The sequence below is a fragment of the Leopardus geoffroyi genome, chromosome E1 (genome assembly GCF_018350155.1).
Source record: "Leopardus geoffroyi isolate Oge1 chromosome E1, O.geoffroyi_Oge1_pat1.0, whole genome shotgun sequence".
NCBI classification, from domain to species: domain Eukaryota; kingdom Metazoa; phylum Chordata; class Mammalia; order Carnivora; family Felidae; genus Leopardus; species Leopardus geoffroyi.
Genome location: NC_059330.1, coordinates 42,522,284 through 42,546,531, shown reverse-complemented (window position 1 = coordinate 42,546,531; position 24,248 = coordinate 42,522,284). Strand labels below are relative to the sequence as shown.

General features: G+C 49.6%; 1 protein-coding gene and 1 long non-coding RNA gene across 6 annotated transcripts; one reads left to right on the top strand and one right to left on the bottom strand.

Annotated features, from left to right (window-relative positions):
* Positions 1-336: 336 nt before the first annotated feature.
* On the bottom strand, positions 337-9,794 carry RUNDC3A (RUN domain containing 3A). 5 transcript variants are annotated; one of them, XM_045489156.1, is made up of 11 exons: positions 9,464-9,794; positions 5,708-5,823; positions 5,191-5,327; positions 4,916-5,001; positions 3,882-3,971; positions 3,701-3,781; positions 3,391-3,556; positions 3,126-3,283; positions 2,244-2,381; positions 2,002-2,108; positions 337-962 (listed from the first exon to the last, which is right to left on the bottom strand). In XM_045489156.1, the coding sequence occupies exons 1-11, from the start codon at positions 9,568-9,570 to the stop codon at positions 820-822; spliced, it is 1,329 nt and encodes a 442-aa protein (XP_045345112.1). In that variant the 5' UTR covers positions 9,571-9,794; the 3' UTR covers positions 337-819. The 5 variants fall into 5 exon arrangements, with proteins under 5 accessions (XP_045345112.1, XP_045345111.1, XP_045345114.1 ...); XM_045489155.1 differs by having other exon boundaries at positions 5,191-5,339; positions 9,464-9,793; XM_045489158.1 differs by having other exon boundaries at positions 5,191-5,324; positions 9,464-9,793.
* Positions 6,000-11,531, top strand: LOC123603821. The gene is made up of 3 exons (XR_006715055.1): positions 6,000-7,068; positions 7,364-7,463; positions 9,392-11,531. It is a non-coding gene; the product is annotated as an uncharacterized LOC123603821 (long non-coding RNA).
* Positions 11,532-24,248: the final 12,717 nt, after the last annotated feature.

Genomic DNA, 24,248 nt, shown 5'->3' with positions numbered 1-24,248 from the left:
GGTGCCGGAAAGAGAATAGGGCCCTGCCAGGGCTTGCCTCCTCCACTTGCCCCCAGGATGTTCAGTGTCTTCTCTGCTTGGGGCTAAGCAAGTTATTAAGAGTATTAGGCTGAATGGGGGCATTTACATGTCTGCTGGGGAAAGGCCTAACATTTAGGACCCTTCTCAGGAAAGCCACCTACTCCTGGCATTCTTCTGACAGGTCTGCTCCCGTGGGGCACGCACCCATTCTGTCTGGTCTAGCATCACCTTCATTATGGGCCCGGCACCGGCTCTATCAGATTATGCCACCTCAGGACAGTGTCCAGTCCCAGCCCCCCACAGACAAAGTTGCCCTCAGTCTTCTGGTTTTTATTTGCCTGATCCCCTCAGAGCCCCTGCCCTGGGGACTGGGAAGGGAGGGACTCCAGGGAATACACAAGGACAGACTGAAGAGGCATGGGAGGTGGGGGTGCTGAGGCTGGGCCACCAGCTCCTGAGGAGGGTGGTGGGGATGAGCGAAGAAGAGTCCAGTGGGAAGCCAGCCAGGCGTCAGGGTCACCAGAAGAATGGAACAAATTTTCCCAAGGATTCCCTGTGGCTGCAGTGCCCCTGTAGCCTGGCCCAGCCGACTCCCCTTTGCAGCTCCTGCTCCCTTGGGCAGAAAGCTAAAACTGGCGAGAAGCAAAGGGTGCCTTTCGCAAGAGACCCATGGCTGGGTGGGCAGCGTTCCCTGGAAAGGTGGCCTGGACTGGGGGACTCAGGAAAGGCGGCAGGTGTCTGTGCCCCTGGCCAGGGTGGGGGTGGGGGGGCTGGCGTTGGTGCTGCCCACACCGCTCCTCAGCTGGGGCTCAGTGCTGGGCTGCCCTCAGGACTGTCGCTCACCAGGCACTCGTTGGATTTGAAGCTCGCCAGGGACTTGCAGCTGGGGATGGAGGCCAGGGAGCCGCAGAGGCCCAGCATGGAGGGCGTGGGGTCCTTCCCTGGGGAGAGAGGGCAGGTGAGGCCAAGCCAACTGGTCTGCCTGTGTGTGAGTTGGGGAGGGGGGTACAGGTGAACGCAGTGGAGGGGCAGCCCTCAGGTGAACCCCCCCTCCCCCAGGAATTTTTCCTCATTTCTGGAGCATTTGCCATTTTCAGTTAAACCTTGATAAGCATCTGCCCATGCCATGCACAGTGCCAGGGACACTGTATTGTAATCGTCAGTTTATGTCTCTGTCTCCCCCTGAGGTTCATCCTCTCTGTCTGTTTATTAAACACGCGGTGAGCACTTGTTCCGTTCCAAGCACTGGGGATACAGAGAACGGACGAGACACGGTCCCTGCCCTCACGGAGCTCACAGTCTGGTGGGGAGACAGACACACGGACAATCACAAACACAGTGTGGCGGGGTTCCATGTCCATAGCCTGCCTTGTCTCAAAGAAGATCTAAAATCATCCAGTACAGTGTGGTTTTTAGAAAGAAAAGGCAGAAGTCCAGGCACCGGGAAAACTAGGGCGGGGAACCAAGGTGAAGCCAGGGGAGGGCAACACAAAATGCATGCGTTGAAGTCCTGGACATTCGCTTGAAGAGAGCCACTAATTTGGCTCTGAGCTTCCTGGCAGCCAAAGAAAAGGGGGAAACAATGGTCAGGCAAGCGGTTCGCAGAGTGCATGAGATAAGAGCAAATCAGTTAGGCAAAGAATTCCCCAAGAATCTGTGAGCCCCTTGAGGATGTCATCATGCCAAAAAGCCATTGAGCCCTCACCATATGCCAACATAGGTGGTTATTTTAATCAGCATCCCCATTTTACAGATGGGAAGTGCTCAGCCAGGTGAAGTGACTGACCGAGCTGGCAGGGGAGGAGGCACAGCTAGTTTGCCCTAGGGTCTGCCCAACACCCCCAAACCAAACTTAATTGCTGTGCTAAGCTCTCTGGAAGGGCTGAATGAAAGAGGGAATTGGCCAGGGCCAATTCCATAGGCCCTAAGGCCTGGCCTCAGCCCTTCTTGGAAGAGTTGGGTGCTGGATCGGGGGCTCACCGATGGGGCCCCAGGGCTCCTCATCCCGTTTGCCCTCTCCCAGGCGCTGGGAGTCCGAGCTCAGACTGGCTTCAGCTGACAGTGGCTCCGTGCTCATGAAACTGTGTCTGTGGCAGAGCAGAGGGCTGGTGTGCAGGCAGAGGCCTACAGCTTCCCCCCCCCCCCCCCCCCCGCCCTCCCAGTGCCCCTCTTCCCAGTAAGGGCCAGCACTCGGGCCCAAGCTGAGCCTGGCTGAGGCTTACCTCCGGTAGAGCTTGGGGTTGTTGGCACCCTCTGCCCCATTGAGCGTTCCTAGTGACGGCCATTGGTTGACCAGGGGAGTAGTGAGCTCTTTGGAACCCTGGGCCAGGGGAACGTGGTCACCGGGGATCAGACCTGTCCTGGGATGGGGAGGAGGGGTCAGGACTGGCTAGGAGAGGGAGTAGAAGTGGGGAGGGTGGGGCGAGCTCAGAAAGAGGTGGTGGTGGGGTTAGGAATGAAACCTGGGTAGCAGAAATGGGGATAGAATGTTGAGGATCAGTAGGGCAGATCCTGGGAGTCAGTGGAAGGTACTGGGGGTTAGAGAGGTGACGGGGATTTGGTGTGCTCCTACTGGGGGATGGAGGGGACAATGGGGTGTTTGTGGGACTCGAGTCAGTGTGGAGTGGATAGAGAACAGAGTGGGAATCCTGAAGGTTAATGGGGTATCTTGGGGACTCCTGCTGGGAGGTCACAGGGTAATGAAAAGGTCTAGGGGGGGAGCTATTGGGGATGAGTAGCAGTGAAGTCAGTGGTCACCGTGGGGATGATGGTCAGTGGTTGCGGATCAGAGGGCTGTTGAGCAGAGGGAATAACGGGATCGTGTTGAAGGTTGCTAAGTAACATTTGAGGTCCTTATCAGTAATGTTGGGGTCCCAGGAGTAATGTTCTATAACCATGCTAGCTGACGGATGAAGTGGGGCGCCCAGGATCTTACGTTGGGGGTAATTTAGTTCGCTGGGGACGGGAGCCTGGGGTGGAGGAGGTGAGGGGATCAGTGGTTTGATGCTGGCGGTTGGTTGCTGTTATCAAGGAAGGTGACGTTAGACTCTGGGGGCGATGTGGTCGGGGTGGCCGGGACGGGGAAGGGCGGCGGCGGCGCTCACAGCTGCTCCTGCAGCTCCAGGATCACGCCTTCCAACTCCCGCTTCTCGCGCTGGTTCTGCGCCGCCGCCTCCTCCAGCTGCAGCTGCAGCCGCCGGTTCTCCGCCTCCAGGTCCTTCAGCTGCGACTCGCGCAGGCGCACCAGCTCCTCCAGGTAGCCCTGCGGGGCGCCGGCTCAGCCCGGGCCGCGGGACGCGGGGGGAGGGTCCCAGCGGCCGCCCGCCCCCCCTTCCCCCAGCCCGCAGCCCCCGCCGCGGCATCACGCACCTTCTGCGCGTAGACGATGCGGAACTTCTGTTCCATCTTGTGCCATTTGCTGTACCAGCTGTCCTCGTCGGTGACGAGCGGCAGGTACGGGTGCTCGGGCGAGTTGTCCTCGCTGGTACTGCTCTCGGCGCTGTGCCGCTCCTCCTCGTCCGTCAGGTAGTCATAGCTTGGGGGAAGGAGCGGTGGGCACGGCCCGCTCTGCCCGCCCGGGCTTCCCTTGCCGGCCCCCTGGGGCGGAGGGACCCGGATGCCGGCGCAGCCTGCCCCCTGCCCGCCGTCCCCCACCCATCACAGCAGTCCTGCTTCTCACCTCTGGGTGAACTTTAGGTAGGGTGTGTAATCGATGACCACGGGGGTCTTCCCGTCCAGCACTTCGCCCTTTAGGCAGAAGCTGGGGGCAGAGGAACCACAAGGTTGGGGGCGGGTAGGAGGAGATGGGAATGTGGACGTTCGCGGCTAAACTCCCTCCGCCACCTCCATCCAGACCCCACCTGAAGTCTATGGCGCTCAGTCCGATCAGCATCCCGGTGAGGACGGTGGCTTCCTCCCGAAGCATGATGGCTCCCGAGTCATAGAAACGTCTGCGGGGCGGGGGAGGGAGGGACTGATGGTGCAGCATCCTCCCGCGGGGGTGGCGGGTGGGGCACCCCTCAGGACTTCTCTTGTTAGCTTACTACAGACCTTTCCTAGAGGAAGGAGGGGTCTTTTTCCTGCTCACCTCTCAGATGTGGATCTGGTCTCTCCCTCAGAGTGGGGCCCACTGTGTCTCCCACCTATTAGAACGTGTGTTCCCTGAGAATACTTTCCTCCATCCTCTGAACTACCCCTTTCCCGCAAAGCCTGGAGTCATCCAGAACGGTAAAATCAGGAAACCAGTTCTAATCATTAGTGCTTGGCATGCAGCAGGTGCTCAAAAATATGGTGATGTAAACTCTGACATGTGAGGACAGACTAGAGATAGAATGGAGTAAAAACATTGGGTTGTATGTGACCACTGGGTTGGTGGGGAGAGAGACATGACCCTGACCATACTCAGCTTCACGCACAAATTCTGCCTGTGATCCCTGCCCCTGAGACTCATTCTCTCTGCAAACCCACGGTGCAGGGACTGAGGCTCGGCACACTGGGACTCTGTCGTCCATGGGTAGCAAATACAGACTGCTGCCACTGTTTGCGGAGTAGGTAGGGCTCTGTGTTATAGGTCATGGAACAAGGTTAACATAGTTGAGGCTTGTTCAGAGGTGTGTCTAAGGTTAGGGCTGTGCATGAGGTCAGTGCTGCCGAATAGTGGAGAATAATTAATCTGACTTGGAAGAGATGGTGGTGGTGCTAAAGGTGTGTTCCAGGAGGGCAGGCGCTGTGGCAGAGGATAGTCTGGGAGAGGGAAACTGGCAAGCTAGCAGTGCATGCTGGGAGTTGTAGTCCAGGTACCGAAGGTTGCTCTAAGAATTGAAGGATCAAGTATGTTTAGGCAATGAGCGTGCACACTGGGATCTGTGGTCCGAGCTGACTGAGAGGGTCTGACCTGGTGGTCCGGGTGTCCCGCAGAGCTGTGGTGATGTATTCCGACATTCGCTTCTCCATCAGTGCCACTCGGATCCATGCCCGGCCCTGGAAAGCACACTCACCTTTATTTGTTGCCCTGAAGGGACCCATGAGTGCACTATTGGGTCTAGACCTCCTGTGGCTCTTCTACCCAGTGCCTGTAGGCAGGGGTGAGGAACAAGGAGCAGGCAATCCCCCCCTGTATTCCCCTGCAACCAACAGCTGCCCTCGCCCTGCCCATCACAGGCCCCTCACCTTGGCTCGGGCTGTGCTGATGTTTTCCATGTTCTCAATGCTGCTCACACAATTGTTGGGCACTTTGCTGCAGGCCAACCGGATATAGTCCCAGAAGCCCCGCTGCCCGTCTGAGCTGAACCAGCTCACCGGACCTGCTGGGGCACAGGCTGAGCCAGGGCAGGGAAGCGGCTCAGCAAAACCAGGGAATTTGTACAGGATCCATGTAATGGGGTATACACATGCATAAGTATAAGCAGCCACACCCACACATGGTGCCTCCCCCAAACATATGTGCACACACATGCATGTGCACAAAGGGCTCGCTAGCATAAAACTGCATGCCCGTTGATTGGGCTTGTGGGCACCCACTCAAGTGGCCAGAAGACCCCGTCCCCTCTTCCCAGCTCTGTGCATGGCCCAGAGTCAATGATGGGGTTCAGAAAGCCACAGGGGAGATCAGAGTGGGTGGCTGGAAGCTAAAGGCTGGGAGTTAGGAGGGCTGGACAACAGGGGACAGGGAGCTGGGCCCGCCCACCTTTGAAACGGTGGCTGAGGATCTGCTCTAAGATGGCTGCAAAATTCACAAACTCCTCGGATGAGTCATCGATGGGTTCTGCCGTATACTTCTCCAGCAGCGTTTTCACAGAGAACCTGGTGAGGGGTGGGAGAGGGGGAAGTGGGGGGTCCAGTGAGACAACAGGGTAATGGCAGTAGAGGAGGGGTGTTAGGCAAAGAGAGGGAGAGAAGGACAGAGAAGAGGTCATGAAGAGCATGGGTGTGGTGGGAAAGGGAAAGAAGGTGAAATACGGAGGGATACACAGTGACCACAGAGGTGCTGTGACCTGGGAGTGATAGAGTGGCAGGTGGGAGACTGATTGACATATAGGTGATAGGAGAGGTGACAGCTAGAGAAAGGAAACTTCAGGAATAAAGTATGAGAGGGGATAGAACAGGTAAGAAGATGAGACACCCGGAGTCAGGGGTCTTTCCCAGAGCCCCTTCCTTCTTGCCCATCCTTTGGAGTTGCATTTTCTATGTGTGTGGGTCAGAGGTCAGCTAGGAGTTAGAAGTGGGTTTGTACCCCTGCCCTGTGCTGTCTTCTGCTATTGCTGGAACAAACTTCAGTCCCTTCTGGGGGCGGCGGGGGGTCACCTGTGCCAGGACATGTGAGTTGGCACTGAGCACATGGAGCGTGGGCATGCAAGGGTGGCCAGGTGGGCTTTTAGCACACGGATGCCCCCCTTTCCCCTTCTCCTTCCTAGCCTGGTCGCCCACACACCAGCTGCCCAGAACCAGGCAGTGCAGAGCTGGGCTGGGGCGTTGTGTGTGTGTGTGTGTGTGTGTGTGTGTGTGTGCAGGTTGTGGGTCTGACACACATTGGGTGTGTGTGTGCGGGACATTGGCAGCAGATCTCTGGAAGGGGTCTTAGAGGTCCAGACACCTGGCTTCTCAGAGAGGAAGGGAATCAAGGGAAGCCAACAGGGCTGAGAAACTGGAGCCCAGCAGCCCCCGTCCTTCTCTGCAATCCTGCTCAGAGCCTCAGCTACCTCTGCAATCCCTACCCCTGCAATCTCCACCTGCCATCCCTGCACTGGGATGGGGTAGGAATGAGGACACAGCTCCCAACATCCCATTATTACCCTATTGTGGGTAGCAGAGCAAGAGTGGGTGTTGGGGGATATGGGGGCTGCTTGGAACTGCCCTTCCCCCGCTAAGCTTATCAAGCTCTGTATTGTGTCAAGCACTGTAGTTTGCATGTATTAGCTCATCCATCTTTACAACAGCTCTGGGAGGTAGGTCCTCTTACTATCATCATTCCCATTTAACAGATAAGGTAATTGGAGATTCAAGAGGTGGACTGATCTGTTCAGAGTCACACAGCTAGTGAGGAGTCAGGTAAGTATGTCTGATTCCAAAGCGCTTCCTCTTTCTGCTACATCTTGTGGCCTCCTGGTGGCCATCACGATTCCCAAGGCCTGGGAGCAGCCCCTGCCTCCTCTGCCTTCCACTCTGCAAGCTCCAGCCCTTACGCACTGTCCTCTGAGGCTCTCAGACCAATGGCAGAACTGAGCCAAAGGCCCTCCCTCCCTCTCTTTGGGCTTAGAGCTGGTCTGGCCCGAAATCAGAGCCAGGTCAGTGTTGGGGTCGTAGTAGATGGAAGCAGCCTGATGGACTCAAATCCTGTTTCCAGGTGATATCCATGTGGCCTTGGACAGGTCATTTAATCTCTCTGAGGCCCAAACAGGAATAATAGAGTACCTGCCTCGGGCTCCAGGAAGGACTGGAAGAAGGTAAGTGTGTATAGGCCATTGGGCAGGGGTGGCGAGGAGCAGGGCCATTAATGGTAAGGTCGACCCTGCTGGAAGGAGCATGTGTTTAGGGCATTAGCTGGGCTTCATTATGCAGCACGCTTCATCCCCTGTGATATTTTCTGGTCATCTGGGTCAGCCCTCAGTGGGGGCCTGGGGCTCGTTTCAGTGTGGCAGCCATCTGCCATCTATCCTCAGGGGTGTCGCCGAACTGGTCATTGCCCCCGGGAGCCCCATGGTGTGTTCCTTGTTAGGAGGTGCAGTGGCTGCTGCAGGTTACCATGGAGATGGGGAGGCCAGGGCCCGGGGGAGCCCTTGGCCTGCTAAAGGGAACTGTTCTGGGAGCTGGAGGCGAACCACATGACAGTGATGAGGTGGCAGGGGCCTGAGGGGTTTCTAAGTCTTTGTCATGCCCCCAACCCCCTCCAAAACTCTGTCCCTCACACCCCAGCTCTAAGCCCACTTCTGAACCTCCAGAATCTCTGCTTCTCCAGCCTAGGCCAAAGGGAGATTCCCCGCACCACCCCCCCTTTCCCCATGCACTCAAGAGGCTCAGTTGTCCTAGCAGGCAAAGGAAAGAAGAAGAACCTTCTTCTCAGAGACAGGAAGGGTTCCATCAGGAGAGGGCTATTTTCATGTGCCAGGCGTGTGGTCCTACATAAATTATGCCATAACTATTCCTTGGTGTGGCTGTTACATTGACAGTGGGGATGATGAGGCACCCAAGGCCCAGAATGGTTGGGAGACTTCCCATGGTTGTACAGCAAATAACTGATGAAGTCAGAGCTTGAACCTAGGACCCTCTGGTCCCAAAGGCAGAAACCTTTGTTTTATACCATAGTGGCAGGGGCTGAGAGGTGAGGGTGGAGGCAGCAGCCTGCACTTTGGGCTGGGGCAGATGCAGTGTGGTTGGGTGTGTGCTCAGGAACCTGGAAGGAGCTATGGCGGGCAGGAGCCAGGGCATCAGGTGAGTGCTGATTCCTGGGGGGAAGGAGCAGGGCCAAGGCCTGTGTGTAGGCAAGGTGGGGGCGGCAAGGCAGGACAGCTGAGCCCGGCACTTGGAGTGCCTGCCCTCAGAGGTGGCATGGGGGGTGGGGAGGTTGCAGATGGAGAAGGCAGCTGGTGGGGGGTCCTAGAGGGAGAGATGAGGGCAGGTGAGGCTGAGGGACAGTGGCTGGGCAACTGGCCACTCCTGGCTCAGGGCAGGGCAGTGAGGGTGAGTCACTGCAGGGCTGAGGTGGGAAGGTTCATTTCCTGGGCCCCCCAAAAGCAGATGAATCTTCCCAACACTGCGACAGCCCCACCCTCAGGGACACATCTGCCCTCCCAGTCTCCTCCCTGGAACCCAGGAGACCCAGGCTTCTGTGGTCAGACCCCCCCTCCTTCCCACGGCAGGCACAGCGTCCCTCACCCTTCACTGGGTGGATTCAGGGGCTTTGCCCACACCCCTAGTTGATCCTGCCACAGGCTGCAGCTGCCCAGAGATGGAGGAGGGCACCATCTCTGCTCCCGGATTTAAGCCTGGGAAATCTCCCAGGAAAGCCCCACCCCTGAGAGGCCAGGATGTCAGGGGTGGGAGTGAGGGTATGCTTGGAGGGCGTTCAGGCCGCTACCTGTCAGTTCTTCTCTGCCCACCTCGCCCCCGCCCCCAGCAAGGGAGCCAGCCATCCCCACCCCTCCCCCTCACACACAATGTCACTTCCTGGTTTTCACAGGAAGCTGCAGTGCCAATTAAACACCCCTCACCCCCAGGCCCCGGACTGGGCATAGGCCTGACTTGGCCTAGAAGGATAGGGACCAGACCTCCAAACCCCCTCCTGGTCTGGGCCTGAGAGGAACAGTGGACGCGCTCCTCTTAACTCTGTGCTTCATCCCTTTTCCTCCGTGGCTGCTGTGCACCCTCCCCGCAGGCACGCTCGGTCCGTATTTCCGCAGCCCGCCCCGACGCCTCTCCCTGACCACCCCCCGCCAGCGGCGCCCACCTGCACACGGTGATCAGGTTCCTACGCTCCACGGCCACATTGCGGGAAGACGCTTTCTTGGAGGACAGCCCCAGAGCCATGGTGGTCTGGACAAAGCTCGCTTCCATCCAGATGTGCGGCCACTGCTGCCGCCACCAGCTGCCCCCCACCCCGCCTGGAGCCCCGGCCCCCCCCCCGCCGGATCACGGCTGGGCCCTCTGCCCGCCGGGGCCCCTCGATCCCTGCTCGGTCATCCCCCTGCCGCTGCTCCCGGTGCCCGGCCCCCTGGCACCCTCCCCCGGCGGCGATTCCACAGCAAAACAAGGCCGGAGGGAGCTCTCCGAGGTGCTGAGCCGGGCCCGTCACCCCCCTCCCTTAGACGCCCGCCCCCCTCGGCTGGTGACGTCAGGGCCCTCGGGCCCCGCCCCTGGCAGGCCGGGCACCAATCCGCAGAGGATGCAGAATTTGGGGGTGGGGGGGGGGAGAGGGCTGGGTCAGAGGGAGGGCGGAGGGGGTCCCCGGAAGAAGCAGCGATTGGAAGGAGGAAGAGGGGGTATCTGGCCTGTTGTCCATTCCCACACTCAGGGCCCTGGACCCCTCTCCTCGCGTCTCTGAGTTCCAACGACTGAACTCCCTGGTTTCTGAGCTGTGATCGGTGGTGTCTCAGTTTTCCTCCTGCTGCCGGGGAAAGGAGGTCCTCACTTCCCATACCCTCATCGCAGCCCCGTCCCACACCCAATCAGTATCTTCGTTCTCAAGGAGGCCGGGATCAGGTCTGCCTCCAGAGAGCGCAGGTGGCCCTATGCGGTAACCTAGGAGGCCAAGGAGCAGTCGGAGAGACTATGTATCTGGTGTTTGGCTTGTCAGCACCGGCTGGTGGATTCAACGGCTCCTAGGGTGGGGGATGGGAATCCAGAATAAGCCGTAGGAGCCTAGCGGCTTGAACCACTCAGGACTGTGAGACTAGACTGGCAGCTAAGGGCCAAGGCACTGCTCTCTCTCTCTCTCTCTCTCTCTCTCTCTCTCTCTCTCGGAGTCCTACTACACCCTCACACCATCCCAGGGCAACTGGCTTGAGGGTTAACCCCCTGGCTATCAGCACTGCTGCATGGTGCCATCAACTCATTCTGCAAGGCTAAGAGAGCCCCCAAAGCTGATCACATCTTTTAGGGTAAAGTGAAAGAAATGGATGCATTGCCTGGCTTTCCTGTCACCCTCTGCCTCCCAGTTGTTCTCTCATCCCTGCTTGCACCTGCTCCATTCCTCTACTCAACCTGTTCTCTTTCACACTCCGAAATCTCCAGCTCCCACAGAAATCCTTCTGTGTTAAGGTGGGGTACACCCAATTTTCCCATTTGGCTTTAGGAATGTCCATCCTAGGGCTCAGCTTATGTGTATTCACCAACTCTGTCCACCTCCTGGATTTACTCCACTTTACTAGTGTATGGTCATATGTCCCCACATGGATTCATATGTGCACCAACATCTGAATATGATCAGCAGGCAGGGACCCTCTGTTAGCACAAACAGAGGAGGAAGAGATTAAAAAAAAAAAAAAAGGCCTATGCAAGCTCACAACCCCGGTCTCACTCCCTGGGCACTCCCAGCAAAGATCTCATGTCTACTCAACCTCAGCCTCAATTCTTGGCTTCCAGGACCTCAGACTTGGTCTTTTCTGTTTCTCCTTTGCCGTTTCCCTCTTCCCTCGCTTCTAGAAGGCCCTCTTGTCATCCTCCTGCCTCCAGCTAGATAGCCAATGCCAATCATGATATTCTTTTGTTTTTCAGTTGCAGGGTACGTCATGTGAACAAAAGAGCATGTAAAACACATAGGTGCAGTTTAAAGAATATTTACAAAACAAACACCTGTGTCATTTCCTTAAAGATCAAGAAATAGAAAGTTGTCAAGAACCCAGGACTTCCCAAACACACACAGATCTTCTCTTCATCCATCCCCCCAAGAAACAACCACTATCCTGACTTTTGTGATAATCATTTCCTTGCTTTTCTTTATAGTTTTATCACCTATATGTCGATCAATAAATATATAGTTTAATGTTTCTTTATTAAAAGAAAATTTGTTATTTTTCTATTCTTTCTGCATTATTTTCCTCGTATATGATTCCAATACATGTCAATACTACAGTTTATCTATTCTGTCACTGAGGGTAATTTTGTGTATCCGAAAGGGCCTAGTAAGAAAAATGGAAACCACATTATGTATTTCAGATAGAAGGGATTTAATACAGGGAATTGGTTACACAGGAGTTAGAAGACTAAAAGCGAAAAGACAAAGAGAACACTGGGGCGACATGGAACTCATAACCAGATGAAGCAGCGAGGGCTGAGGGAACAAAAGAGAAGAGGTGGGATTGCTACACCCAAAGAGACCACAGGTAGGGCCCTACTGAGTTGGGGCTCAGATTCAGGCAAAGTCACCAGCAGGCTGCTGCTTATTCCTCAGAGGAGCTGTTTACAAAGCTGGTTCTTGGCGTGCAGAATGAAGCTGAAGCCTGGAGCCAACTTCCAACGACAGAGCAACTCTGAAAAAAAAACAGAAATATGGGGAGATAGTTCCTTCTTTCTTCCTCCTGCCTTCCATCTCTCTGTAGTATCTCTTATTAGCAGAACCTAACAGAACGCCAATTAGTAACGGAGACTGGGAAACAAGTTTGCAGAGTCAGATGCACTCAAATCAGACAGCAGAGACACAAATAATGGATTTAGAGCAGAAAGGCAAGAAATGAATAACTGACATTAGTCTGCCTCTCTACCTGCTCAACATTTATATACGTCTTTTTTTTTTTAAGTTTACTTTTATTTATTTTGAAAGAGAGCTAGGAGCAAGCGGGGGGGGTGGGGGGTGGGCAGAGAAAGCGGAAGACAGAATCCCAAGCAGGCTCTGCGATGTCAGTGCAGAGCCCCATGCAGGGCTCGAATTTGTGAACCAAACCATGAGATCATGGCCTGAGCTGAAACCAAGAGTTAGATGCTTAGCCACCCTGGCGCCCCTGTACACATCTTTACGTATTTGAACAGTAACAGGGGTGACTGGGTGGCTGTCAGTTAAGCATCAAGCATCTGACTCTTTGTTTCATCTCAGGTCATGATCTCATGGTTGGTGAGTTCGAGCCCTGTATCAGGCTTTTCACTGACAGCTCGGAGGCTGCTTGGGATCCTCTCTCTCTCTCTCTGTCTCTCTCTCACTTTCTCTCTCCCTCCCCCACTCACTCACTCACTCTCTCCCCCTCCCCACTCTCTCTCTCTCTCACTCAAATAAATAAACTTAAAAAAAAAAATGAACAGTATGGGGTGCCTGGGTGGCTTAGTGAGTTAAGCGTCTGACTTCAGCTCAGGTCATGATCTCACAGTTCATGGGTTTGAGCCCTGCATCAGGCTCTGTGCTGACAGCTCAGAGCCTGGAGCCTGCTTTGGATTCTGTGTCTCCCTCTCTCAAAAATAAATAAACATTAAAAAAGAAACTTAAAAAAATGAACAGTAATGAACTTCATATGTTCGCCTCGCAAGATGCAGTTGTCCTTTGTACAAACGAAGATGCTCTGGTTCCCACTCCCAAAAGTGGAGCTGCAAAGTCACTACGGTAACAGTATCCATTTCTGGGTGATGCTAATACCTCACCTAGTTCAGCCACATTTCCTCTAGAGGATTCTGTAAACCTAAAGGCTAAATTATGAAGTTCATTATCAACAAAAAACCGCCTATAAAATAATAAGGGAAAGAAAGGAGGGGAGAGATTAATGTGTAGAGATTAATATGTAGATTAATATGTCATTATTACATACATAATACTATGTATTATTAATATGTATTAATAATACAAAACAAGCAAGAAAGAAAATACCTATGGCTTCTACAATCCTTATTCCTGTAACTGTCACAAGTTTACCTTTATAACTCTCCTCTTCCGTTACTCATTTCATTTTCACTTTGCCTGTAGCCATAACCTCAGCTTGTCAATTGTTTTTTTTTTTTTAAACCAGGTCAAGTGACCAAGCCTTCATTCTTGATGATTCTAAATCCTCAGAATTGAGTTCCTGCGTTTTTTCTTTAACTTTTGCTATTGGACATGGAAGAAAGGAGAGGCACACCAGAGAATCCCATGGGTCCTAGGCATAGTCTTCCCTACCTTCATGGCATAGCTGCAACCCAATATCCCTTGGAATTTGGGATAGTCACCCCATAGTAACCTTCTGTGCTCTGAGCCCAGGCGAGCCTCGATCTCCAGTTTAGTGGACCCACTGTTGTATCTGGTGAAAGGATTCCTCCCTAGGTGTAGTAAATGTTGTCAGAGCTCCTCCCACATTCGCTCAGCTCTTGGGTACAATGGAAGAACTGCCAACTGCCAAAAAAACCCCTGCAACTCTTTCCCCAAGGGCTCTCTCTGGCCACTGGAGTCTGCTCTACTCCAACAAACACTGGGCAGGCTGAAAGTTCTGGGGAATTATACTTCCATCCAGAGCAACCCTGAGGAAATAACTGATGGGGATTGGTGAATAGATACCCCAGCTCCCACAGCCCTCACTTGGGATGGTCCTGAGGCTCACATTATTATTGGTTCCCTGAGTGTCCCAACAGGATTTTAAGCTCTAGCTGGTAAACACTCTTAATATATATATTTTCTAATGTTAGAAAGAGAGAAGACATGAGTGAGGGAGAGGAGCAGAGAGAGAGACAGAGACAGAGAGAGAGAGAGAGAGAGAGAGAGAGAGAGAGAATATCAAGCAGGCTCCACACTTAGCACAGAGCCCAATGCAGGGTTTGATCCCACGACCCTGGAATCATGACCTGAGCCAAAAGCAGGAGTTGGACACTCAACCGACTGAGCCACCCAGGAGCCCGTAGCTGTTCACACTCTTAACTTTCTTGAGGGCACGCCCTTATTAGCCTCCTCTCCTTCCCCGTGTTGCTTTCTCACTTGCTTCCTGGTGGTTCTTAGCATCATTTCTCAAATAAAAACTTGCCTTTGAATCCTTTCCCTAGGTTCTACTTCTAGGGCAACTCCCCAAAATACAGCTGGTATTTTAAGTGGTCCTAGGAAGCAGGTTCTCAGGATAGGATTCTGGAATTGTATTATGCACCATCCATATGGCAACAAGGGTTACTTTGCTGAGGTAAGTGGAGTCCTTAGATCCACTAGAGTGCTGCACATCATGATTACTTTCCCCTTGGTGAATACAGGGTGTACGGCCTGTGAATATCTCTAGTACTTGAGACGTAGGAGGGAAGTGGTCATTATAAGGATGGCAGAGTTGGCCGGTTGTTAAATGACATCAAAGTGCTAAAAGACAAAAATGAGAGACTCACAGCCAACTATCAACTCAGGGTTCAGGGTGAGAGCAGGAAGGCCTCTATGGCAGCATTTAAGGAAACTCATCTGCAGCCTGTGCTGAAAATCGATCCCATAATCTGATTGTGAGAATAGCAGAATTATGTCTTTAAAGACGCAACAAGTCAGGCCCCTGAGATCTGGTATGGGATCATCTGTCCTGGGACCCTCAGATTTTTTCCCTGAACCTTTTGGGGCAGCAGAAGTGGCCTCTCCTTGCCTGGATACTATGCAAAGTCCGCATCTGAGGCAGATGCCCCATAAGATGATACCTACCCTCTTCAAGATCTGACTCTTGACTCCCTCCATGATTCTAAAAAAAGTTTCTTAACATTTATTCATTTTTGAGAGTGAGAGAGACAGAGCATGAGCGGGGGAGGGGCAGAGAGAGAGGGAGACACAGAATCAGAGGCAGGCTCCAGGCTCCGAGCTGCGAGCTGCGAGCTGTCAGCACAGAGCCCGACGCGGGGCTCGAACTCGTGGACTGCGAGATCATGACCTGAGCCGAAGTTGGACGCTTAACCGACTGAGCTAGCCAGGGACCCTCCACGGTTCTAGACCCATAACTTCGGTTAAGTGTCACCATGCACCAAGAACCAAGCGGGGAAGTACTATCCCAGCGACAAGAAAGGGATTATTCATCAGAAGACTGCAGGATCTGACTGGCTAACATGTCGCAGAAATTGGGAGAACGTGCCTCTACTTACCCCATGAGAGTGCTGGATGGGGGCCAGGGGGTGGAATATAAATAAGTCTGAATAATGGAGAGTTTATTGATCTGGGATACTCTCCCAGAGCCGAGGAGTTAACATTTTAAAGCCTTGGCAAGGACAGCTGAAGCCAGTTGCAAGATGCTACTGGCATAGATCTTCAAAGTTTAGGAAAATCTACGCATTACGGCAAATGAGGTGGAGAGGCCGGAACTGAGTGGCAGAATACTGGGGAGGGGGGTTCAAAGGCAGAGAGGTGGGCACACCAGAATGAAACTATAATTGTATGTGATCAGGGAACCCTCCAGCCCGCTGTATTCTTCATGGAGGCCCAGAGATACTTCCTCAATAAAGTGATAAGAAACGGGCTAGATGTTAGGGGACCCTGGCACTCTTTACAACTCGGTAGTGGTTCTGCTCTGCAGGCGAAAGTCGGTGGTAGCAGAAGCTGCTGTGGAAGGGGGCTTCCCAGAGTCAATGTGTACGACGGGAGCCCAGAACACAGGCCAGGCGATGGCACTTAGTCAGCAGGGTCAAGGTGGACCCTGTAATGGGCAGAAAGGCCAAAATGGTCACCTGGGATCTACTGTGAGTGTTCGCAATTCTTCCGAATTGCTGTGTCGTATGGTTGGTTATTCTATGCTTCACTTGCTGAGGAACAAACTGTTTCCACAGGGGTCGAGCAATTTTACATGCCCACCAGAGATATACGAGGGTTCCAGTTTCTCCACCAACACTTGTTAATTTTCCTTTATTTTATTTTGTTTTTTTTTATTTTGAGAGAGAGAGAGAGAGCACAAGAAGGGAGAGGGGCAGAAGGAAAGAGAGAATCTTAAGCAGGCTCCTCACTCGGCTTGGAGCCTGATCCAGGGCTCGATCCAACAACCCTGGGATTATGACTTGAGCCAAAATCAGGAGGCAGGCACTCAACTGACTGAGCCACCCAGGCGCCCCACTTTGAACATTTTTTAAATGAGTTGTCTGTCTTTGTGCGATTGACTTTTAAGCCGATTCTACTGATTTGCTGAAAATTTCTATACGCTGAAGTAATTAACCTGTAGCTTCTTTTGGATTTTCTTGATACACGATTAGGTCATTTGCAAAAACAGGTTTGTCTTTTCCTCACCAAATAACAAGCATCCTTGTTCTGTTTTTGACCTCAGAGGGAAAGATTTCAATATTAAGTGTGATGTTTGCTATAAGTTGTTTTTTTTTTTTTTTAATTTTTTTTTTTCAACGTTTTTTTTTATATTTATTTTTGGGACAGAGAGAGACAGAGCATGAACGGGGAAGGGGCAGAGAGAGAGGGAGACACAGAATCGGAAACAGGCCCCAGGCTCCGAGCCATCAGCCCAGAGCCCGACGCGGGGCTCGAACTCACGGACCGCGAGATCGTGACCTGGCTGAAGTCGGACGCTTAACCGACTGCGCCACCCAGGCGCCCCTGCTATAAGTTTTTTGTAGGTATCTCTTACCAGGTTACAGAAGTTCCCTTCTATTTTAGTTTGCTCAAAGTGTTCATCATTAATGGGTGACAAATTTTTATCAAATGCTTTTTCTGTTTCTGAGATGAATATTTGGTTTTTACTCTGTCTTTACGTTCATGTGGAGGATTACATAAATTGATTTTTTCTAATGTCATCAAATTCCATTTCTAGGGTAAGCCAATTTGGTCATGGTATATTACCTTTTTTATATATATTATTGGCTTTAGTTTGCTAAATGTTTTATTCATTTAGGCTTTTAAAATTTATGTTCATGCGTGAGATTGACCTATTATTTCCCTCCCTTGTACTATCCACGCCAGGTTTGGGTATTAAGATTATGCTGTTAAATGAGTTAAGACATGCCACCTTATTTTTTATGCTTCATCACATAATTTGTGAATCTTTGGAAGCATTTGCTTCTTGAATATGTGACTGAATTTAGTGATGAAGCTATCTGGTCATGGAACTATCTTTGCTGATTCAATTTCTTTAATCGTTGTGCATCATTTGGGTATTCTATTTATTCTTTTTTTTTTTTGTCTTAGTTTTTTTATTTTGACTTTGCCATCTGGTTCTCCATTTTTATTATTATTATTTTAATTTTTTTAATGTTTATTTATTCTTGAGACAGAGATAGAGCATGAATAGGGGAGGGGCAGAGAGAGAGGGAGACACAGAATCTGAAACAGGCTCCAGGCTCTGAGCTGTCAGCACAGAGCCTGACGTGGGGCTTGAACCCACGAACTGCGAGATCATGACCTGAGCTGAAGTCAGACGCTTAACTGAGCCACCCAGGCGCCCCAGTGGTTCTCCATTTTTAAAACTCAACAACACCGAAGAATAATTTACACACAATAAACGGGCCCATGTTAATTTTACAAGTCAATGAGTTTTGACAAATGCATACACCCACTATCAAGATATGGAATATTTCCATCACTAAAAAGATTCCTTTGTGGGTCTTCCCAGTCAATCCTTTGCCTCACCCTTGTCCACAGGCAACCATTTATCTACTTTGTCACTGTAAACTAGTTTTTTTTAAAGAATTTTATTTAAATGTAATCATATAGGATGTATGTGTCTAGTTTCTTTCACTTAGCATAACATTTTGGGAATGTATTCATGTTGTTGCAAGTATCATTAATTCATCCCTTATTTATTATTATTATTATTATTATTATTATGTTTATTTATTTTTGAGAGAGAGACAGAGAGCAAAGGAGGGGCAGAGAGAGAGAGGGAGACACAGAATCCGAAGCAGGCTCCAGTCTCTGAGCTGTCAGCACAGAGCCTGACGCGGGGCTCGAACTCACACACTGCTAGATCATGACCTGAGCCAAAGTCGGGCGCTTAACCGACTGAGCCACCCAGGGGCCCCAATTCATCCCTTATTGTTGCTGATGGGGATTGGTGGATAAATACAGTGGATAAAATGTAGTATCCCACTGTATAGATATAACACAATTTATTTGTCCATTTACTTACTGATGGATATTGGGATTGTTTCGATTCTGTTTACTATTTCGGCAAAAGCTAGGACAAATGGTATTGTATAAATTTTCAATACTTGTAATCAAATATTTTCATTTCTCTTGGGTATATACCTGAAAGTGGACTTACTAGATCACATGGTAAGTATATGTTTAACTTCATAAGAAATTTCCAAAGTGGTGGTACCATTTTACATCCCCATCACCAATGTATGAGAGAGCCACTTGCTTCTTATAGTAGACAACATTCAGTATATTTATTCTTTTTAATTTTAGCCACTCCGGTGGGTGTGCGGTGGGACCCCAATATGGTTCTTCTTTACTGAGGTGGAATTTACATACGGCAAAATGTTTAGATGTCAAGCATGGCATCACTAATTTAGTAGATACGTGCACTCATGTATCCCACATAGCAGTTAGGGAACAGAACATTTCCACAACTCCAAGGACATTCTCCTGTGCTTTGTCCTAGTCAGACTCCTCAGAAGCAACCACTGACCCGATTTCTAGAACCATAGATTCGTTTTGCCTACTCTAAAACTTTATAGAAATGGAATCACACAATAAATACTCTTTGGCACTGGTTGTTTTTCGTTCAGCACGATGTTTTTGAGATTCACTGATGTTGAAGCGTCTGTAAGTAACTATTTACTTTTATCGATGAGATAAGAAGTATATTACAGTTTGTTCATTCTCCCGTTGATAGACATTTGAGCTGTTTGTAGTGTTTGGCTATTATGAAGAAAACTTCCAAGAACATTCTCATTCAAGATATATTTCAGATCTCTGGGATAAATATCTAGGATTGATTAAATGAATCATAGGATAAGTATATGGTTAACTTTTAAAGAAACCGCCAAGCCGATTTCCAAAGTGGTTGCGCAATTTGTACGATATATAAAAGTGTAAGATTTCCAACGCTCCACCCCCTTTCCAACACTCAGTGCTGTTGATCTCTGCATTTTATTTTTTTTAATTTTTTTTAAGTTTATTTATTTATTTTGAGAGAGAGAGAGAGAGAGCACAAACAGGGGAGGGGCAGAGAGAGGGAGAGACAGAATCCCAAGTGGGGCTCGAACTCACGAATTGTGAGATCACGACCTTGGGCTGAGATAAAGAGCCAGGTGCTTAACCTACTGCACCACCCAGGCACCCCTGTTGATCTCTGGATTTTAGCCGTTTAACTGGGTAGGTAGTGGTATCTCCTTGTGAGCTTAATTTTTTTTTCATTTCTCTAATGACTAATGATGTTGAGCTTTTCAACGAGCTTATTAGCCATTTGTGTGTGTGTGTGTGTGTGTGTGATGTGTCTGTTCAAGTCTTTTGCAAATTTTTTTCATCGAGTTGTTTGCCTGTTTCATCATTGAGTTGTAGGAATTCTTTACATAGTCTAGATGCAAGCCTTTGTTCAGATATGTACGTTGCAAACATTTTCTCTCAGACCATGACTTACTGCATTACTCAAGGTGCTGAGTTTTGTTTCCCAAAATGCTGGACTTGGCCCTATCGGGCAATTCGTTAACTTACTCATGAGAAACTCAATTCTTTTGAAACTTATTTTTAAGGTGTTAGGGGAGGTCTAAATGTGCCTTTACTCTAACGCTACAGTAGCCCTCCTACCAAGGTGTTTGTTACCTTTCTAGAGCCTCTCCTGAGTGCCCTGGGTGTTTTAACAAGGATTCTCCACTCTGGGTGGCCGGAACTTAACTACGTCCTCTGGCAAGTCTTTCGCTTACAGCCTGCCACTGCCTTTCTCAGATGGGTGGAATTTCACAATCACATACATGGCTTAGTATTCAACGGCAGTCTCAGGGACACTCTGATGCATATTTCTGGAGCTCTTTCTATACATAGCTCCTTTATCTGTAATATTCCATTTTGCAAATTCCAGTCGTGAAAGCCTCCCTAACCTCTGACCTCTTGTCTCAACCCCGGCAAACCCCGCTGCTTTGGGACAACTTCCCAGCGCCGAAGAGGCCGTGCCTCCGGGCAGAAACTGGGACAAGCATGGGGCTTACTTTGTTTGTTCCCCTTGTCTTAGAGATTTCAGCCCTGCACCGCCCATCGTCAATGTCTACAACGGTTGTTTCATACGACTCGTCTAGTTTTCTAGTCGTTTACAGCAAGACAGCCAGTCCAGTCCTTGAAGCTCCATCATGATGAGGTAGAATTCCCTTTTGGCTTCTGGAGAGGGTATAAGTCATAGTTTTCTAAGACTCTGCCCATTTTATTGAAAATTTTAAATTCTTGGCATAAAATAAATTTATCCATAATATACTCTTATTTTTATTTTATTTTTCTTAAGTTTATTTTTTTTTTAAGTTTATTTATTTTGAGAGAGAGAGAGAGAAAGAGAGAGCATGCGAGCGGAGCAAGGACAGAGAGAGAGAGGGGGACAGAGGACCTGACGTGGACTCTGCACTGACGGCAGCAAGCCCCATGCGGGGCTCAAACTCATGAACTGTGAGATCGTGACCTGAGCTGAAGTTGGCCGCTCAACTGACTCAGCCACTCAGGCACCCCCTCTTATTTGTAATGTCCTTAAAAATGGTAGTGAAGTTCACCTTTTGATTTACTTCTTAAAGGTTCTTTATTTTAAGTGATCTCTACACCCAACGCAGGGCTGAACTCACAACCCCAAGAACGAGTCACATGCTCTTGCGACTGAGCCAGCCAGGCGCCCAGTCACTTTTTCATTCCTGACGTTTGCCGAACGAGATCTTTGTTTTCATAAGTCACACTAGAGATTTTTAAATTTTATTAATCTTTTAAAAGAAGTAACTTTGTTGTTATTGATTCTATGATAATTTATTTTGTGTTTTATGTATTTTTACTCTTACTTTTTTCTACTTTTTTTTTTTTTTTAATAGTCAACTTAGTTAACATACCGCGTAGTCTTGGCTTCAGGAGTAGAACCTAGTGATTTGTCTCTTATATATAACATCCAGTGCTCCTGGATTATATGAAAATTGCCCTCCTTAATGCCCGTCACCCATTTAACCCACCCACCCCACCCTCCCCCTCCAGCAACCTTCAGTTTGTTCTCTATTTTTTTTTTTTTTTTAATTTTTATTTTTTTTTTTTCAACGTTTATTTATTTTTGGGACAGAGAGAGACAGAGCATGAATGGGGGAGGCGCAGAGAGAGAGAGGGAGACACAGAATCGGAAACAGGCTCCAGGCTCTGAGCCATCAGCCCAGAGCCTGATGCGGGACTCGAACTCACGGACCGCGAGATCGTGACCTGGCTGAAGTCGGACGCTTAACCGACTGCGCCACCCAGGCGCCCCTGTTCTCTATTTTTAAGAGTCTCTTGGGGCACCTGGGTGGCTCAGTGGTTTGGGCGTCCGACTATGGCTCAGGTCATGATCTCACAGGTTTGTGGGTTCGAGCCCCGTGTCGGGCTCAGTGCTGACAGCTCAGAGCCTGGAGCCTGCTTCAGATTCTGAGTCTCCCTCTCTCTCTGCCCCTCTCCTGCTTGTTCTCTCTCTCTCTTTCTTAAAAATAAATAAATAAAAGGTTAAAAAAAAGTCTCTTATGGTTTACCTCCCTCTCTGTTTTTAAAAAAATTTTTTTAATGTTTATTTTATTTTTGAGAGAGACGGAGCATGATCAGGGGAGGGGCAGAGAGAGACGGAGACACAGAATCCAAAACAGGTTCCAGGCTCCAAACTGTCAGCACAGAACCCGACGCGGTCTCCAACTCAAGAACCGTGAGATCATGACCTGAGCCGAAGCCGGACACTTAACCGACTGAGCCACCCAGGCGCCCCAGGTTGTTCATTTTCTTATTGTTGAATTTTATGACTTCTTTGCATATTTTCGATAATAGTCCATTATCAGATGTATCTTTTGCAAGTATTTTCTCCCAGTCTGTGGCTTGTCCTCTCGTTCTCTTGGCATTGTCTTTCATTCGGTTCAAAATTTTTTATAATTTCCATTTTGGTTTCTTCTTTAACCCTTGGGAACCAGGAGGGCAGATAGAGACATACAGAGATGTATAAACATATATGTCTCTCTGTGTACATATGTATGTATATATATGTTTATATATTTATAAATATATTTTAGACTTGTATAGATAAATGTTTATTAGTAAATAATAATAATAAATTATAATAAATAAATAGATAATAAATAATAAATTGCTTTATTGCCGAGAAATTGGCTTACTCAGTTGAGGGGGTGCTGATTAGCAAGTCCAAAGTCTATAGGGCAAGTGTTGACACTTCAGTCCACAGGTAGAATTTCTTCGTCATCAGGGAACCCTTACTTTTGCTCCATAAGGCCTTTCAACTGATTGGATGAGGACCATCCATATTATCTTTTACTTAAAGTCAACAGACTGTAGATGTTGATCACATAAAAAATACCCTCAGAGAACACCTAGATTCGTGTTTGATTGAATGACTGAGCCCTGTAGACTAGTCAAGTTGGCATGTAGAATGAACCCATCACCCTGCTTTATCGGCTTCTGATGTTTCTCTCATGATGAGACCTGAGGTTATGAGTTGCAGGAAGGGAGATCATGGAGTCCCTGATTCATCCCACCATATCAAGTGTACATACTGTTAACATAACTAACAATGGATAATGTTGATCCTGCTCCCTGGCTGAGGTAGCATTTATCAGGTTATTCCACTGTAAAGTTATATGTGTCCCTCCCCACACACACACTTTCCAAATTGTACTCTTTTGAAGGGAGTCACTAGGCATAGCGTACCCTTGAGTAGTGGAGGGGGGTATCAATATGTAGTCTTTAGAATTCGTCCGTATGGGAGATTTATCTCTTCTCCTCCATTTATTAATTTATTCAATCATTTAAATATATCAATATGGACTCATGGATATTTAGTTTCTACTTTAGGTTATAATCCAATTCTACTTTATCTATTTATTTATTTTGCTCAAATTGTTCTCGCTTTGGCCATTGGGAGCTGCATGATCTGCGTTTTCCCATCTTCTTACCTTCACCTTTCAGCATTCACAATCCACAAGCGTTTATTGACGTCTACTGTGTGCCATGCCCTGCGCTAGTCATTCACGATCTACATGTGGTTTAGTGCGTAAGTGGAGAGAAGGAACAGGAAGAAGGACACTCGAAGTTAGAACTGTGAGATTTGAACAGGAGTAAGGAGCAATAGGCTCCGATTTGGGCTTTAGAAAGGTCATCAGTTATGGGGAAACCTATGAATGGCTCCTTGGTGATTGGCCAGAGAAGGTGGAAGTTTTGCAGTTACTGCCAGGGTTTCTGGCTTGAGCTATGGGTGGATGGGGGTGTCACTGGCTGACAGAGGGCAACTTGGAAAAGGACCAAGTTACAAGAGTGTGCACAGTGAAAAGAGAAGATAGGAAAGACAGACTTTGGGGAGCACTGACATGGGGGGAGGTGATAGGAGGAAGGTGAACCAGCCTAGAAGATAGAGAAGAAACCATCAAAGGAATAGGGGAGGGGAACTGAAAGCAGATATTTCCAAGAAGGGAGAGAGGCTGCACATGTCAAATGCTACAGAGAAGTCCAGCTGGGGAGCTGGAAAGTGTCCATTAGATTTAGCAACTAATTGGTTATTAGTGGAAAGGGGAGACAGGGAAGAGGCTGGACAGTCTTGGGCAGAGGAGGGAACAAGAGGCAAGGAAGAGGAGTTGAGCTGTGAGGGGAGGAGAGCAACAGGGCAATCATGGTCAGGTCAAGAGAAGATTGGTTATTTTAATGGGATAGGCTTGAGTTCATTTAGGGCTGTAGGGAAGGAGCCAGTGTGTGCGTTGGGAGAAGT

Coding starts and splice junctions, on each gene's coding strand:
- RUNDC3A (XM_045489155.1), bottom strand. CDS start 9,570: ATGGAAGCGAGCTTTGTCCAGACCACCATGGCTCTGGGGCTGTCCTCC. Junction 5,340..5,707: donor CCTCAGCCACCGTTTCAAAG/GTGGGCGGGCCC, acceptor GCCCTGGCTCAG/CCTGTGCCCCAGCAGGTCCG. Junction 3,972..4,915: donor CGGGACACCCGGACCACCAG/GTCAGACCCTCT, acceptor CCCGCCCCGCAG/ACGTTTCTATGACTCGGGAG.